Source organism: Clupea harengus, chromosome 21 (genome assembly GCF_900700415.2).
Source record: "Clupea harengus chromosome 21, Ch_v2.0.2, whole genome shotgun sequence".
Classification (NCBI taxonomy): domain Eukaryota; kingdom Metazoa; phylum Chordata; class Actinopteri; order Clupeiformes; family Clupeidae; genus Clupea; species Clupea harengus.
In genome coordinates this window covers 21636839-21651444 of record NC_045172.1, presented here as the reverse complement: position 1 = coordinate 21651444, position 14606 = coordinate 21636839, and the positions used below count along the sequence as shown (strand labels likewise).

General features: G+C 44.6%; 2 protein-coding genes across 2 annotated transcripts; one reads left to right on the top strand and one right to left on the bottom strand.

The window, feature by feature from the left end:
• The first annotated feature begins 76 nt into the window (after window positions 1–76).
• Window positions 77–6571, top strand: bzw1a (basic leucine zipper and W2 domains 1a). The gene is made up of 12 exons (XM_031558929.2): window positions 77–344; window positions 1229–1302; window positions 1415–1591; window positions 1912–2006; window positions 2240–2305; window positions 2586–2721; window positions 2903–3012; window positions 4274–4444; window positions 4774–4920; window positions 5182–5320; window positions 5974–6096; window positions 6519–6571. The coding sequence occupies exons 2-12, from the start codon at window positions 1239–1241 to the stop codon at window positions 6551–6553; spliced, it is 1263 nt and encodes a 420-aa protein (XP_031414789.1). The 5' UTR covers window positions 77–344; window positions 1229–1238; the 3' UTR covers window positions 6554–6571.
• A 3230-nt stretch (window positions 6572–9801) lies between these two features.
• On the bottom strand, window positions 9802–12229 carry si:ch211-246m6.4 (transcription factor 15). The gene is made up of 2 exons (XM_012833709.3): window positions 10818–12229; window positions 9802–10440 (listed from the first exon to the last, which is right to left on the bottom strand). The coding sequence occupies exons 1-2, from the start codon at window positions 11442–11444 to the stop codon at window positions 10408–10410; spliced, it is 660 nt and encodes a 219-aa protein (XP_012689163.2). The 5' UTR covers window positions 11445–12229; the 3' UTR covers window positions 9802–10407.
• Between the last annotated feature and the right edge of the window lie 2377 nt (window positions 12230–14606).

Genomic DNA, 14606 nt, shown 5'->3' with positions numbered 1-14606 from the left:
CAGTAGGAACTTGCCAAGTGCTGTTCACGGGGGGGGGGGCAATTGAATAGTTGACATAAGTAAAAGGTGAGCATTTTGTATCAACAGATCATACTGTTATTCACTTTATAAGTATTTTTAAACGTATTTATTTTTGTGTTCTCCTTATAGTACAAACATATCTTGGCGTTTTTTATAGATTCCTCCTAGAACCAAGTAAATTCTGATCGACATATTTTTTTTAAGCATGCGCAGGCGCAGTGCAATCCTTGTTTTCCTGGGAAGATTTTGTGTGGGACTGAGGATTTCCATTGCGTTATTTTATTCGTTGGTTCACCAACCGTTTTTTATCTGCATTAATTTCGGTAAGTTGGCTAAAGTTAATGAAAAGCGTGCACGTTGTGACCCATTGAATATAACTTGTTTCTGATGCAATCTCGCTGACCTTACCGATTCTCAGGAGTCAGAAAATATCTCGCCTGCTTAACTATCTAGCTGGCTAGGTTTGACAGGTAGCTAAACCGTGTAGCTAGCTAATTAGCCAGTAAAGGAATGGAGGCCAATTTGACAAGTAAATGAGACTAGTGCGTCCGATGCTTCATCACTGTGTCATAGCTCCTCAGCATTTAGGCACATTGCATTTTAATGTGTCTTATATGTTGTCATCTGTGTGAGTGGACCTGGATGTTTAGCAGTGATGGCTTGCTACCCAACTCGCTAACGTCATTTAACCACAGCGTGTCGAGTCCAGCCTGAGATTGGTGGTGCACCATATTCAGGGGGCTCCAGCTAGCTGCATGCTAAAGCTAGGCAACTGCTAGCATCATACTATTAAATATCAACTCAGCTGTGCTAATAATAGCTCTTGGGCACGAAATCACACTTCCCGATCGGGAATGTCAGGAAGTTGACCTTTTTTTCCCGTTGATGCCAGATTGTTTGTTTAGCTGTCAAGCGGTATGTATAGCGCTGGCATGCAGTTCGTCTGGTTAAATGGTTGATTCTCCCCGCATTATAGATGCAGGCTAACACATTTTACCCTCCTCTGGGCTTGTCTCTTTGTGGGCACGAGATAGAGTAACGGGGACGGTGTAACGTAACGAGTTTTGCACGTTAGCCGTAACTCAACATTATACTTCGGTTTTATATTAGTGACGGTCAGAAATTCTAAAGGTAGCATGTGGGTGTGTTTGACAGTTACAGATGTTGCAGTCTGATATCTAACCCTGCACTTTTATGTCCATGACAGGGTGTCTTTTATGAATAATCAAAAGCAGCAAAAGCCAACGCTAACCGGCCAGCGTTTTAAGACTCGGAAAAGAGGCAAGTGTGATACATTTACTTATACTTCTGTGAATGTTGTGTTTGGTAACAGATATAGGTTAACAATTCTGTAAGTGCACCACTTTTATGGTGTGCTTCGATTTCTCAACAGATGAAAAGGAGAGATTTGATCCTACTCAGTTTCAAGAAAGTATTGTACAAGGCTTGAATCAGACTGGCACTGATTTGGAAGCTGTGGCAAAATTCCTTGATGCTTCTGGCGCCAAGCTTGACTATCGCCGGTATGCTGAGACCCTCTTCGACATCCTGGTGGCTGGCGGAATGCTGGGTAAGTATCAGGCCATCCCGGTCCCTTGGGCCTGAATGACGAGTTGTCAATCGGTGTGTTGATGTTTGAATACTAGTAGTCTGTACAGCTGATGTTGTAGTTGAGCATGGATGGTTGGATTAGTGAGGGGTTGGTGACTCCAAGGCCATTGGTTCATCATCCAGAGAGCATACGTGTATATCTGTAAATAAATGTACATTTATAAATGTATACATCTATACATGTATATCTGTATCACTGTATGTTTGGGATAAGTGTCTGGTAAATGATGAGAGGTGTGTGTGTGTCTAACTCTTCCTCTTACTGTGGTTGCTTCCCAGCCCCAGGCGGTACACTGTCAGACGAGGTGACGCGCACGGACTACTGTCTGTTCACCGCAAACGAAGACCTGGAAACCATGCAGGCTTATGCATCGGTGTGTGTTCATATCTTGTCTGATCAGCTACTGTTTTCTCACACATACACACACTTACACACACACACACACACACACACACACACACACACACACACACTCTCACTCACTCACTCACTCATGATATATTTTTGTGTTTCTCACCATGTCTGCTTAAGGTACACATCACCATCACCCACTCATGTACCTGGGGAGACGCTCTAATTAATGTATGGTCTGTACGTCCTGCATAGGTTTTTAACAAGTTGATCAGACGTTACAAGTACCTGGAGAAAGGGTTTGAGGAGGAGATCAAGAAGGTTAGTCTTTCCTGTTTGTGACGCATGCCTCCAAATTGATGGTTCTTCATGGTTCTAAGCTCCTCATGATGATTATAATTGTGTGTCATCTGTCTTGTTATGTAAGCAAGTGAGAAAGTAAGACAATGGTTTGAATTGTTTCTGTTTGTCTTCGCCCTATGTGAAGTGTTTTTGAGTACCTAGAAAAGCGCAATATAAAATTAAAGTATTATTATTATTATTATTATTATTTATTATAAGAAGAAGGAGTGCTAATCCTCTACCCTCCCACCCTGTGCAGTTGCTGCTGTTTCTAAAAGGCTTCACTGAGTCAGAGAGGAACAAGTTGGCCATGCTGACGGGCATCCTGCTGGCCAACGGAAACATCTCCGCCTCCATCCTGAACAGCCTCTACAACGAGAACCTGGTCAAAGAAGGTGACTTCCATCTCCCCAGTGTGTTTATGACCGCAAAAAAAATGAATCTCCACGAATGACCGGTTCAGTCATTTTTAAAGAGCAGTGTGTGATGTCAGTCTCTTCAACGAGGACCTTCTTAAAGAATGTCACCTCCGTCACCCTAGTTTGTAAGGATGTCCTCTGGTCCTCTCGGTCACAGGAGTATCTGCTGCCTTCGCGGTGAAACTGTTCAAAGCCTGGATCAACGAGAGGGACATCAACTCAGTCGCTGGCATGCTGCGTAAGGTTGGCATGGACAACCGTCTGATGGTACGTCTTAACACGACTCGGCAATAGTAGGAAGCACTTAAAGGCAGAGCCTCGGATTCTGGTTGAAGGGGGTTGATATTGGAGCTCAACACCCAATCAAATTTATCACCTGACTTCCATTCTCCTGAAACAGTTGGCTGAAATGAATTATACAGGGCCCTATGAAATTTTACAGTTTTACAGTTTACTATCAATTTCAGTGTGATTTTATCTAATGAGAAAATTGCAAACCTATTTAAGGGGAAATCATCTTCCGGTTCCAAGACTTATACTGATTCAGAAAGCCACTTGTGGCGTTGTGGTCTACACATAGCTACGTTGGAAGTGTTCTGGGTATTCTAAAAGTTCTCCAAGAGATGCTGCTCCAATGGCCAGTGTTAGTGTCCCGTGTTGGTGTACGCGCGGCCATACTTCCTGTCCTGGTTCACGATACATACGCATCAGTTTGCCATCACTGTGGCAAACTATTTTATAGCCACGGAATGTGAGACCATTTAGAGTTGTTTTTTCATTAACTCGTGCTCGCTTTAATGTGCCTGTCACTCACACAGGCAAAAATGTTGCCTTATAACACTATTAATTGTGTCAATTTATTCGATAATGTCAAATTCTGCGCAATCCACATTTAATAGTAGTAAAAGTTTTACTTACTGAAGTCCACGATTCTGGCTGTGTTTTCCGCATTGCGGACATCATGGGCGCCTATATACAGTATGGCTACGGTCCAAGCCTCTATGTTTCCCATTCCCAGAGCCAGGACTGTGTATGAACACCAGAGTGTTTAATACACACTGAACACCAGAGTGTTAAATACACACTGAACACCAGAGTGTTTAATACACACTGAACACCAGAGTGTTTAATACACACTGAACACCAGAGTGTTTAATACACACTGAACACCAGAGTGTTTAATACACACTGAACACCAGAGTGTTAAATACACACTGAACACCAGAGTGTTTAATACACACTGAACACCAGAGTGTTTAATACACACTGAACACCAGAGTGTTAAATACACACTGAACACCAGAGTGTTTAATACACACTGAACACCAGAGTGTTTAATACACACTGAACACCAGAGTGTTTAATACACACTGAACGGATGGCTTGGCTAGAGGACTGTGTGGTGCAATTCCCATAATTCCACCAAAAATGTATAGGATTAGAATTGAGGACTCCATCTTTAACCATTTTTGCTATCCTCAGAGGCGTGAGACGGCATGCACTAACACTCGGCTTTGACGTCTCGCAGGAGCTTTTCCCCGCCAACAAGCGAAGCTGTGAGCACTTCTCGAAGTACTTCACCGACGCCGGGCTCAAAGAGCTGTCCGACTTCGCCCGGAACCAGCAGTGCATCGGGGCTCGCAAGGAGCTCCAGAAAGAGCTGCAGGAGCAGGTGGCTCGCGGGGACAACTTCAAAGACGTAAGCCTGGCCACCCCATCCCATCACCCAGCCCAGACTGTCAGCCAGGCAGCCCTGGTACAGATGACGGTTCTGGTCCAAATCAGTTGTAGGTGCCTACTATGTGGACTCGCTCTTTTGGACTCCTTTCCTCTGTTGCTGCTGTTCAAATTAACCAGGAAATGCACCTGTCTGTTATCACAATCTAAACTTTCATTTGTATAGTTATTATTCTCCTTCTTTAAATTTGTTTTAATTTTTTTGTGTACGTTTTTATGCCAGCATAAAGCATTACGAATGAGTATGAAATGAGCTGTAGGAATGAGTGGTCCTTGTTTTGCCTTGCCTAGATAATAACTTATGTGCGGGAGGAGATGAAGAAGAGTAACATCTCGGAGCAGACCTTGATTGGGATTGTGTGGACCAGCGTGATGAGCTCCGTGGAGTGGAACAAGAAGGAGGAGCTGGTCACTGAACAAGCCATCAAACACTTGAAGGTTAAAACTCCTTTCAAACCACGGTGAAAATATTAATGTGGAAATTGGTGCCTTAACATTTGGTACTATAATTTGCAATTTTTTGGCTACTTGTATAAGATTTACATATTGTGTGTTTTTACCTAACCGCCATTGTATGTAAATTGGCATACTGCAGCCCTGTAACCTAAAGTATACCTTTTAGGTGTTTTAAAGCCCTGTCCAGTATTACTAAATATGTAATTTAAGTCATGTCCACTCAAAGCCCTTCTCTGTTTACAGCAATACAGTCCCCTCCTGAAAGCCTTTACCTCCCAGGGCTTGTCTGAGCTCACTCTCCTGCTGAAGATCCAGGAGTACTGCTACGACAACATCCACTTTATGAAGGCCTTTCAGAAGATCGTAGTGCTCCTCTACAAAGGTAAGCAGCTCCTGGGCTTGCCTCATGATGTGCAGTGGGAAGTCCGGGTCATTGCTATGTATGTGCTCTACACATGCTATAAGCCCTGCTCATTGCTATGTATGTGCTCTACACATGCTATAAGTCCAGCTCATTGCTATATATATATATATATGTGCTCTACACATGCTATAAGCCCTGCTCATTGCTATGTATACGCTCTACACATGCTATAAGCCCAGCTCATTGCTATGTATACGCTCTACACATGCTATAAGTCCAGCCCATTGCTATATATATATGTCCTGTACACGCTATAAGCCCTGCTCATTGCTATATATGTATGTGCTGTACACACGCTATAAGTCCAGCTCATTGCTATGTATATATGTGCGCACTACACACGCTATAAGCCCTGCTCATTGCTATGTATATATGTGCTGTACACGCTATAAGCCCTGCTCATTGCTATGTATGTGCTCTACACATGCTATAAGCCCTGCTCATTGCTATGTATGTGCTCTACACATGCTATAAGCCCTGCTCATTGCTATATATATATATATATATGCGCTCTACTAGTGAGTTCCTCATTTCTGTAAACGCATCTGTGAAATGTTTTTGATGTGATGTGTATTAAAGGTTGTTTTTTTTTCTTTTCTTTCCTCGTTCAGCGGATGTTCTGAGCGAAGAGGCCATTTTGAAGTGGTACACGGAAGCCCACGTGGCTAAGGGCAAAAGTGTTTTCCTGGAGCAGATGAAGAAATTTGTGGAGTGGCTGAAGAACGCTGAAGAGGGTAAGACTGAAGCCACGCTCAACATTTTGCTTCTGTCTCAGCAGAGATGTGTGTGTGGTCTGTGGTCTGTGGTCTGTCTGTGTGTTTTGGGGTTGGGGGTGGAAAAGTGTCTTGGTGATGTGTAATCGTCAGATAACGAGCTTCTCAATGTCCCCAAGAGTCGTCCATGTAAATGTCAGTGGAGAGTTCACCTCAGGACGAAGATCTGTCCGCACACGTCTTGTGGAATGAGTCGGACGTGATGCCTAGCAACTAGGGACTGATCCAGTCTGTCTTAATCCTGGCTGATTGAAATGGAAGCTGTCAATGTTTCTCCTCTATGTTGATATGAGTTGCATGACTAAGTAATTGCTTGTAATTTAAACTTGCGGCTTTCTTTTTTAACTGTGTGTGTGTGTGTGTGTGTGTGTGTGTGTTTACAGAATCTGAGTCTGACGAGGAAGAGGGGACTGACTAAAACCCCACTGTTGGAACAAGAGCAGTCATTGGAGCAGTAGAATGTTTTGTTACAGAAGTGCTTGTCTGTCCGTTTTTCTTTTTTTTAAAATTATTATTATTATTATGATTCTACCTCCTGGTCGTATTTTTTTCTTAACCATAACATTTAGATGTCATTTAAGGGCTTAAACAAAAAAAAGGTTCATTTTAATCTTGCTTTTTCTAATCTGAAAGGTTTACAGCTCACATAGCACAAATTGTGAGTAGTAAAACGCAATCATTTCTTCACTTTTGGAGCTGTTCAAGTGTTGACTAATGGTGCAAACCCATGACAGCGATGCGATACGCTTCCATCGATTTGAGTGGGCGTGTTGTAGCGTGTGGAAATAGCATAACAGACTGGACTAGTGAGCTAGTTAGCAATCTGATTGGCCGCTGCCGGGAAAAATCGCTCCTCATTTGCATAGGATTCAAATTTTTCCAACTTTTATCGCTCGCGTCGCCCAAAACGGTGGTCTACATCACAATGGATTGGCTCACGTTGAAATGCATGGGATTTAGAATATCGCGTCGCTCGTAACGGTGTCATGGGTTTGCACCGTTAAGAATCAATTGACATTTTTTTTAAATTATTTTAACTATTCTATTATACTTGTAGTAAGCCTTGTTGCATCCAAATTGTGTCCTCTTACTTTACCAGCACTTCCCCTGCTCTATTGGCTACAGGTTGGCCTTTTAATTTTTATTTCTTTTTTCTCTTCCCCAAATTGTTTTGTATACTTGTGCTAATGCCTTTTAGCGCCCCCTGCAGGTTCCCTGCTGACATCTCTCCTCATTGGGAAGTTCTTGCCAAAGCTTTAAGCCCTTGCTCTTGTCATAACTCCTTAATGAGCTGTTGGATAGCCTTTTTTTTCCTTTTGTTATGAAATTGTACAGAACATAAACTGATCTGATGGCAGTGGTCACCAAACCCCCGGAGTACCCCAATCAAGCACCTACTTCCTCCATTTCTTTTCCTCTTTTTGTTTTTCCTCTCCCCAGCACAGACGTCAAATGTAGGATGTTTTGTCACCCTCTCAATTGATGTCATGAATTTCTTCAATCTGATGAAAGGATTGCCTTTTCTTTTCTTTTTTCTTTTTTTTTTTCAACTAATAAAGACACTGAGGTTCTTTTGTTGTCTTCCCTGTTCTTTCCTTGAGAGTGTGATCCCTCAGTTGAGCTTTAGTGGTGGTGGTGTTTCTGCAGTGCTTGTGCGGTGCTTAAAGGAGCTATGCAATCAGTGCTGTTGGTTTGGATGAATGCGTAAAGCTTGGGCGGAGAGATCCCTGCTTGCAAGCCTAAGGAGTTTAACATGGAGGGGGTTTTGCAGCCCCATCATCTCCTATGAATTTCAAATGAACAGTTTTGCCCGCCTTGCTTAGAGAGATTTTTCTCTCGAGTATTTCGCATTAAAATTGCCTCTTTCAATTTCTGCTTCACTGCGTACTCGTATGAGGGCGTGTAATTTCCAATCAGTGCACTTCTCTCCTCGTCCCTGTGCACTTGTGGGGGCGTATGGACGGTCATTGTAATATATGTAGATTTGGAGTAACAAAGTCCTGCACAGGACTTAAGTTTGTCTGTTGGTTCCCAATCTCTCCACTAGATGGCTCTAGCGTTTCATAGTTGCTCCATATTGTTAGGTGAGTTGAAACCACGACAAAGCAAATGACCACACAATGAATGGTCACACATCGTTTTAAAAATAATTTATTGTTAAATGTTTATACAAAAAATAAAAACAAACTCTTAGCAGCAGAATCATTGTTTGCTTCGTGCAAAGGACACCATTTTTTTTTTTCTTATGGATGAAGTCAAGACAATTCAAGTATGCTGAGATCAATGTCCCACACATAGGTAGGAGTCCGAGGTAGGCCTTGCTTCCCAGGTGAGCTCAGTGGGGTTTCCATACATTCAGGGGTCTTCTCTGAGGTATTTGTTTTATTTCAGGTGACATTTAGCAAGTGGTGCTTCGCTGAACACTGGTTGACTGTAAACACTGAACTTGTTCATCAGGCAGTTGCTTAAATGAGGGGGTGGACACGAGCAGGTGTAGACAGTAGTTTGAAATCAACACGATGAACATGTTTTCTAATTAAAGTCAGTGCAAAAGAGCTTATCTGATTAAACCTAAACAAACTGAAGGTTTCAGTTGAATAAACTGAAGGTTCTGTTTATAAGGTTGCGTAGTCATTCTGCACAGAATGCACTTATGATCTGTCCCTCTTGCAATGCTCATTGAAAATAACAAAGTTGTTTATTTATGTGACATCTTACACAATACATACAGGTAAACATTTATGGTAATATATTAAGTTATCATCCACTGTGCTTGAAAAATGTAAGTACCAGAAACTCGAAAAAACAAACTATATTGCAATATTTCCCGTGTTATCAGTGCAATTCACTTGCATTTTCAATTAATTTCCTTGGTAAAGGTAGTTGGGGTACATTATTTTGTACACAGTGCCTCAACCCATGTCTAAAAATAACAAAGAGGTAAATCAAGTTTAACATTGTCAGCATTACCAGCATAGCACTTGGTAATGTTTGTTATTATGCAGGGTTAAGTGTCTGACGTCAGAAACATGACTCACGATGCCGTGTGTGTGTCTCTGGATGGCCTCCAGTGCCTTCTTGAGTTCACAAGCATGTGAGTCATGTGACCCATCAGAATATGGCCTGGTGGCCATTCGTTACCCGTGCCTGCCCTTAAAAATGGCAAACTACGTACATGTGGGGTTGTAGAATTTCTCAAGGTTGTGGCCACTGCAGTCAGCAGCTGGCAGAAGGACAGGTCTAGCCCGGATGACAGCCAGACGAGAGCCAGATGAGGTTCATATCAGCGCTTACTCAGTATACAAAACAGTCTCTTCTCTGCAGCCTATCAGACACAATCTATCATCTGAACTATGTACACCATGAACATGGAACAACATGGGAAAAAACTATTTAAAACCTGATAAAGTTATCACAGTTCCTGTTGCCAATTAAGTTGGCCTTAGAATACTTGTTTACAATCACTCAGAGTGCCATCAATGTTATGCTCTCACCCTCCTTCCCGCCGAACCATCCCCCTCCCTCTGTCTCTCTATTCCTCCCTCTCCCTCTGTCTCTCTCTCTCCCTCTGTCTCTCTCTCCCTCTGTCTCTCTCTCCCTCCCTCTGTCTCTCTCTCTCTCCCTCTGTCTCTCTCTTCCTCTGTCTCTCTATTCCTCTCTCTCTCTCTCCCTCTGTCTCTGTCTCTCCCTCCCTCTCTCTCTCCCTCTCTCTCCCTCTGTCTCTCTCGCTCCCTCTCAGGCAAGGGTTAAGGCAGAGGGCCACAACTGTACTGACAGCAACTGCTGCAGCGTCCTGGTTTGGATTTCAATCATGTGACTTTAACCAGGGCTAGGATGCAGGACAAGTGAGAGAGTGAGAGGGAGAGGGAGAGAGAGAGAGAGGTAGAGAAAGAGAGAGAGGGGTGAGGCTGTTTTTTTTTAGAAGTGGGCACTAAGGCTTACTATTTCTGCAACAGAAATAACCTCCTCGCCAGGTGCAACTTTATGCATAGGGCTTGGGCTCGGGGTAAGGTTAAGGCTAACGCTTAACCAAAACACTGCACATAAGACACACATTATAATGTAAACAGAAAGTGCATTTCAGTGTTTTTTTTTTTGTTGTTGCTCTTCTGTTGCTGCTGCCATCTTTCGAGTCTTGAGATCATTACAAAAATATACACATTGTTTTTTCTTTCAAATTTAAATGTCACTTCTTTTTTTTACAAGAATAATATCTTTACATGTAAACATCAATGGGTGGTTAGGTACGCGTCCGCACATCCAGGCCCATGTTCAGACATTTGAGTGCTTTTCTCCATCTCTCAGCTGTGGAGGCAGAGAAACTGCAGTCAGCACCAGTGTGCCTGAGTATACTGTCCTTCTCAGCTAGCTGATCAATAATGAGCATACTGTCCTTCTCAGCTAGCTGATCAATCATTTCTACCTGAGTCCTACAGCTGGGGTGCATCCACTACAATAATTTACGCTAAAAATAAAAATCAATAGTAATACTTTCACATGATCACAGAATTGCCCCCCACTTTCTCTGTCCACCGACCTTCCTTGTATACACAGATTGACTGACATGACCTTTGAGGGAGCTCTCTCTCTCTCTCTCTCCTTACTGCAGTGAGGTTACGGTGTTCACTGCCTACTGCTTTTGCAGCCTACAGCAGCACTAAGGCAGATCATATCCAACTTACCATCTTCCTCTGGTTGCTGAGGCAGAAAGTGCAAATGGGCCTGAGGCTGGGGCTGTTGCTAGGGCCGGTCTGCAGGATGCTCTGGTACCTCATGCACGGCTGTCCGTCCAGGCAGTCCTCCCCCAGGAGCAGCACGTTGGCCAGGTGCGAGATGTAGCTGGAGGCCAGACGCAGGGTCTCGATCTTGGACAGCTTGCGGTCGGCCGGCTCGGTGGGGATGAGTGTCCGCAGCTCGCTGAAAGCCGTGTTGACGCTGTGCGTCCGGTCCCGCTCCCGCGCGTTGGCCGCCTGCCGCTGCTTGCTAACCCCCGGAAGCCTTCGGCTGCCCCTCCTGCCCCCGGCCTCCCCACCTCCTAATCCTCCGCCTCCTCCCCCTCCTCCTCCGCCGTCTCGACCTCCCAGGGGACTCCCGTGGCAGCCCCCCCGGCCCCCGCTGCCCCCGCCTGTCGACTTGTCGGAGCTCTCGCTCCCGCTGTCCAGCTCGTCCAAATCGGAGTGGTAGGCGTCCGGCGGAGGCGGTGGCAGCGGCGGCGGTCCGCCCTTGTTGTCTGTCTCTGCGGACTTCATGGTGCTCCGGGGGTGAGTGAGGACTGAGCCCGGCCCGTGCCGGGGACGCTGACTGCCCATCACTTTATGCCGAGTGAAAAATAGCACGGCCGACCAGCTGCTGGTGATCCGGTGACCGGGGGTCCGCCGCGTCCCCCCACGCAGTTCGGCATACCATTTCTTGAATGACTGATCCGTTCTGAGCTGCCGCCATGAGGAGCCTGGAAAAGGAAGAACAGGTGGAGGCCCCGGTGCCACCTGTCGTGGTCCAAGGAGGGAAAGCGGATTTTATGTGCATATGCATATCTGCATGCATGCAGTTTATACACCTTACAAATGTATACACTAACAAACATTCATATAACACATATTTATAAATATACATACGCATGTATATAATAGGTGTATAAGGCCTTTATAAGGGGCATGTTACTATATGTGGTAATGGCCTGTGCTGTAGCCTGTTCAATGTGTTATACGTAACCAGGGGCAACACAACAGTGGGAACCTCCTTTTTTTTTCTTGGGTGGTAATCACCTTTCCTCCCACCATCAGTTTCCAGATAACTGTCAGAGCTGCCGTGAAGTGGAACAACTTTTAACACACCCATTAAAAGCACCGAATCTAATTTGCTTTTCTTGAGGTGAGACAATGATAAAAATGTTCCCATGCATTGCCTGGAATAAGATATTGTCATCAGATTCTAATGAAATTACTGCAGTAATATTCTCATCTATTTGTTAAATTAAGGATAGGCACGCTTCTCAATTAGTTATAAAACATAACACAGTCTGAAATACTTCATCATTTGAGGTGGATTTCTTTATTTATATCTAGTGAAGAAAATACAAATAATTTGTACATAGGCCATTGGAACTTCTCACTGATCTCGTGTGGTCTACTGTGTGCCGATAAATGTTTGACAGCAAACAGACATAGCACCGTCTGCTCTGACCGATGACATAAGGTCACGTAAAGATCTCTCCAATATGGAGAACCTCAAACCGCACACTCAGTTGTCCGACCTCACAGTGTCGTCTTGTCATACATGAGTGAGAAGTACAGGTGTTTCCCGCGCCCTCCAAGCGTCCCCGTGGCTGAAAGCTCGGACCGTCTTTGGAGCTGATATAAATATCTTGTGGATGTACATGACACTTATAGCGTTTCCCGAGAAATAGAAGTTTCAAGAAATTCAACTGAGTTTAAAACTGCGTCATTTCTCCGTGACCAAACATCAGCTGATCACTTGACGAAAGGTTGTAGGCTTAGGGCTAAAAACAGAAGCCTAACTAATCTCAGTTGTACGGTGAATCCAAACTGTATACCGCCGTTTCAAAAATTAAAATCTGCCTTCTTTCTATTTATTTATTTATTCGCTAGGATTGAATGGGTGCACGCCGAAGTCTCTCCTTAACCAGATATTTAAAAACAAAGATTTCCTCAAGAAATGTACTATAGCCTACTACTGTACTAAGTACCATTTACCGATAGACCGATCGATAAAGCAAAGTAAAGCAATACCTTGTGCCTTCGGACGTTAATTGTCCTTTCTGTGAAGAGATATTTTAACCTGACCACTAGATGGTAGTGTTTCATTGATAACGAGCTATCATGACATCAATGAGGACACACGAGGGGTCAATTTCAACCTGTCACACTTCCAGCCCTTAAATTGTGTAAAATAACTATAGAAATAGAAAACTGAGAGTGTAACTTAAAAGAGAGTTCAGGCCACAAGCACCTGCGCAACAACTTTCAACATCATGCTCCGATTTTGGAACATTTACAGCGGGATGTTTAACGTAACGTAACGTACATTTTGTAGAGTGGTTGGACATTGACATATTTCTGTGCTGTGTCATCACAGAGGGTAGGTTAAGGCCACCTTAATGAATGATGGTAGAACATGTCCTGTGGGTGTTACAATGCCTAAACACTTTGCAGCATAAAAGCAACAAGAAATAGTATTCATCAATGACCTGTGGTGGGCTTTGGAGCCGTATACTGTCCTGTGAATCTAACGGCTTTATTGGCCATCTGACTCTTTACTTTACTGACAGTTTATTCTAGCAGTAAAATGGTTTTGTTCCCTTGAGAATCCTCCACTTCTTCTCCGGAGCATCTATGAGGTGATTTGTGCAGTCAACCAGCTGAGAGAATATGGCAGATATTCTTTTCCTCTCCTGCTCGCTGTTGTTGCAGCTGTGAAGGGGGGGGGGTGAGGGGGGCATTGCAGCAGGAAGGTACTGCACTCTCCTGTGTATTACCGAGCCCAGAGGCCATGTCACTGCCACCGAGCTCAAGCCCTCGCTCCCCCGCTCCCCCGCTCCCTCCTCACCGATCCCCTCTCCCGTGACACCCCCACCTCTGTCAACAGCATTACTGTCTGAGCCGCAGCAGCAAACATGTCACGCACCTGTCACCAGTAACTCTTCAGAGCGCTGTCACGAGCCACAGACCAAGCCTGAGCACACTGACGCTCCTCGTGGCTCCGTGTAGCGCGGTGTGGTGATCCACACACAACACCATATGGGCCTCATGCCAGCTAAACCGGGCAGCAGACGAGGTTTACATGCAGAAGCACTGTGCCAGGAAGCGCTAGGCGACCTATAGTTAGGACTTTTATGTGATGGCACATTGCCGTGACCACTGGCTCTCGTGTTCTGTGTTCTAAGCTTTGGCAACATTATTTTCTTTTAACTAAAGGTCATGCCAATCAAACGTTTTGAATTGAATTGAATTGAATTGAATTGAACTGAATTGATATAAAAAAGTGGATGCCTCATGTAAGGTCGCTGATTGCCACCTTCTCCCCTGCTCATCATAAGCATGTCCAGTGCAGTGCAGTGCAGTGCAGACAAGTGTAGTGTGTGTGTGTGTGTGTGTGTGTGTGTGTGTGTGTGTGTGTGTGTGTGTGTGTGTGTGTGTGTGTGCTGCTCATCATAAGCATGAGTCCAGTGCAGTGCAGACAAGTGTAGTGTGTTTGTGTGTGTGTGTGTGTGTGTGTGTGTGTGTGTGTGTGTGTGTGTGTGCTGCTCATCATAAGCACGAGTCCAGTGCAGTGCAGACAAGTGTAGCCAGACACAAGCAGGTCCCCCCACTGGGAGTGGATTGGTATCTAACCCTGGCCAGATTATTCGGGGCATGTGTGTGTACGTGTGGTGTGTGTGTACGTGTGAGTGTGTGTGTGTGTGTGTGTGTGGGGGGGGGGGGGGGGGCGGGCTACTGCTACAGAGGGCTCTG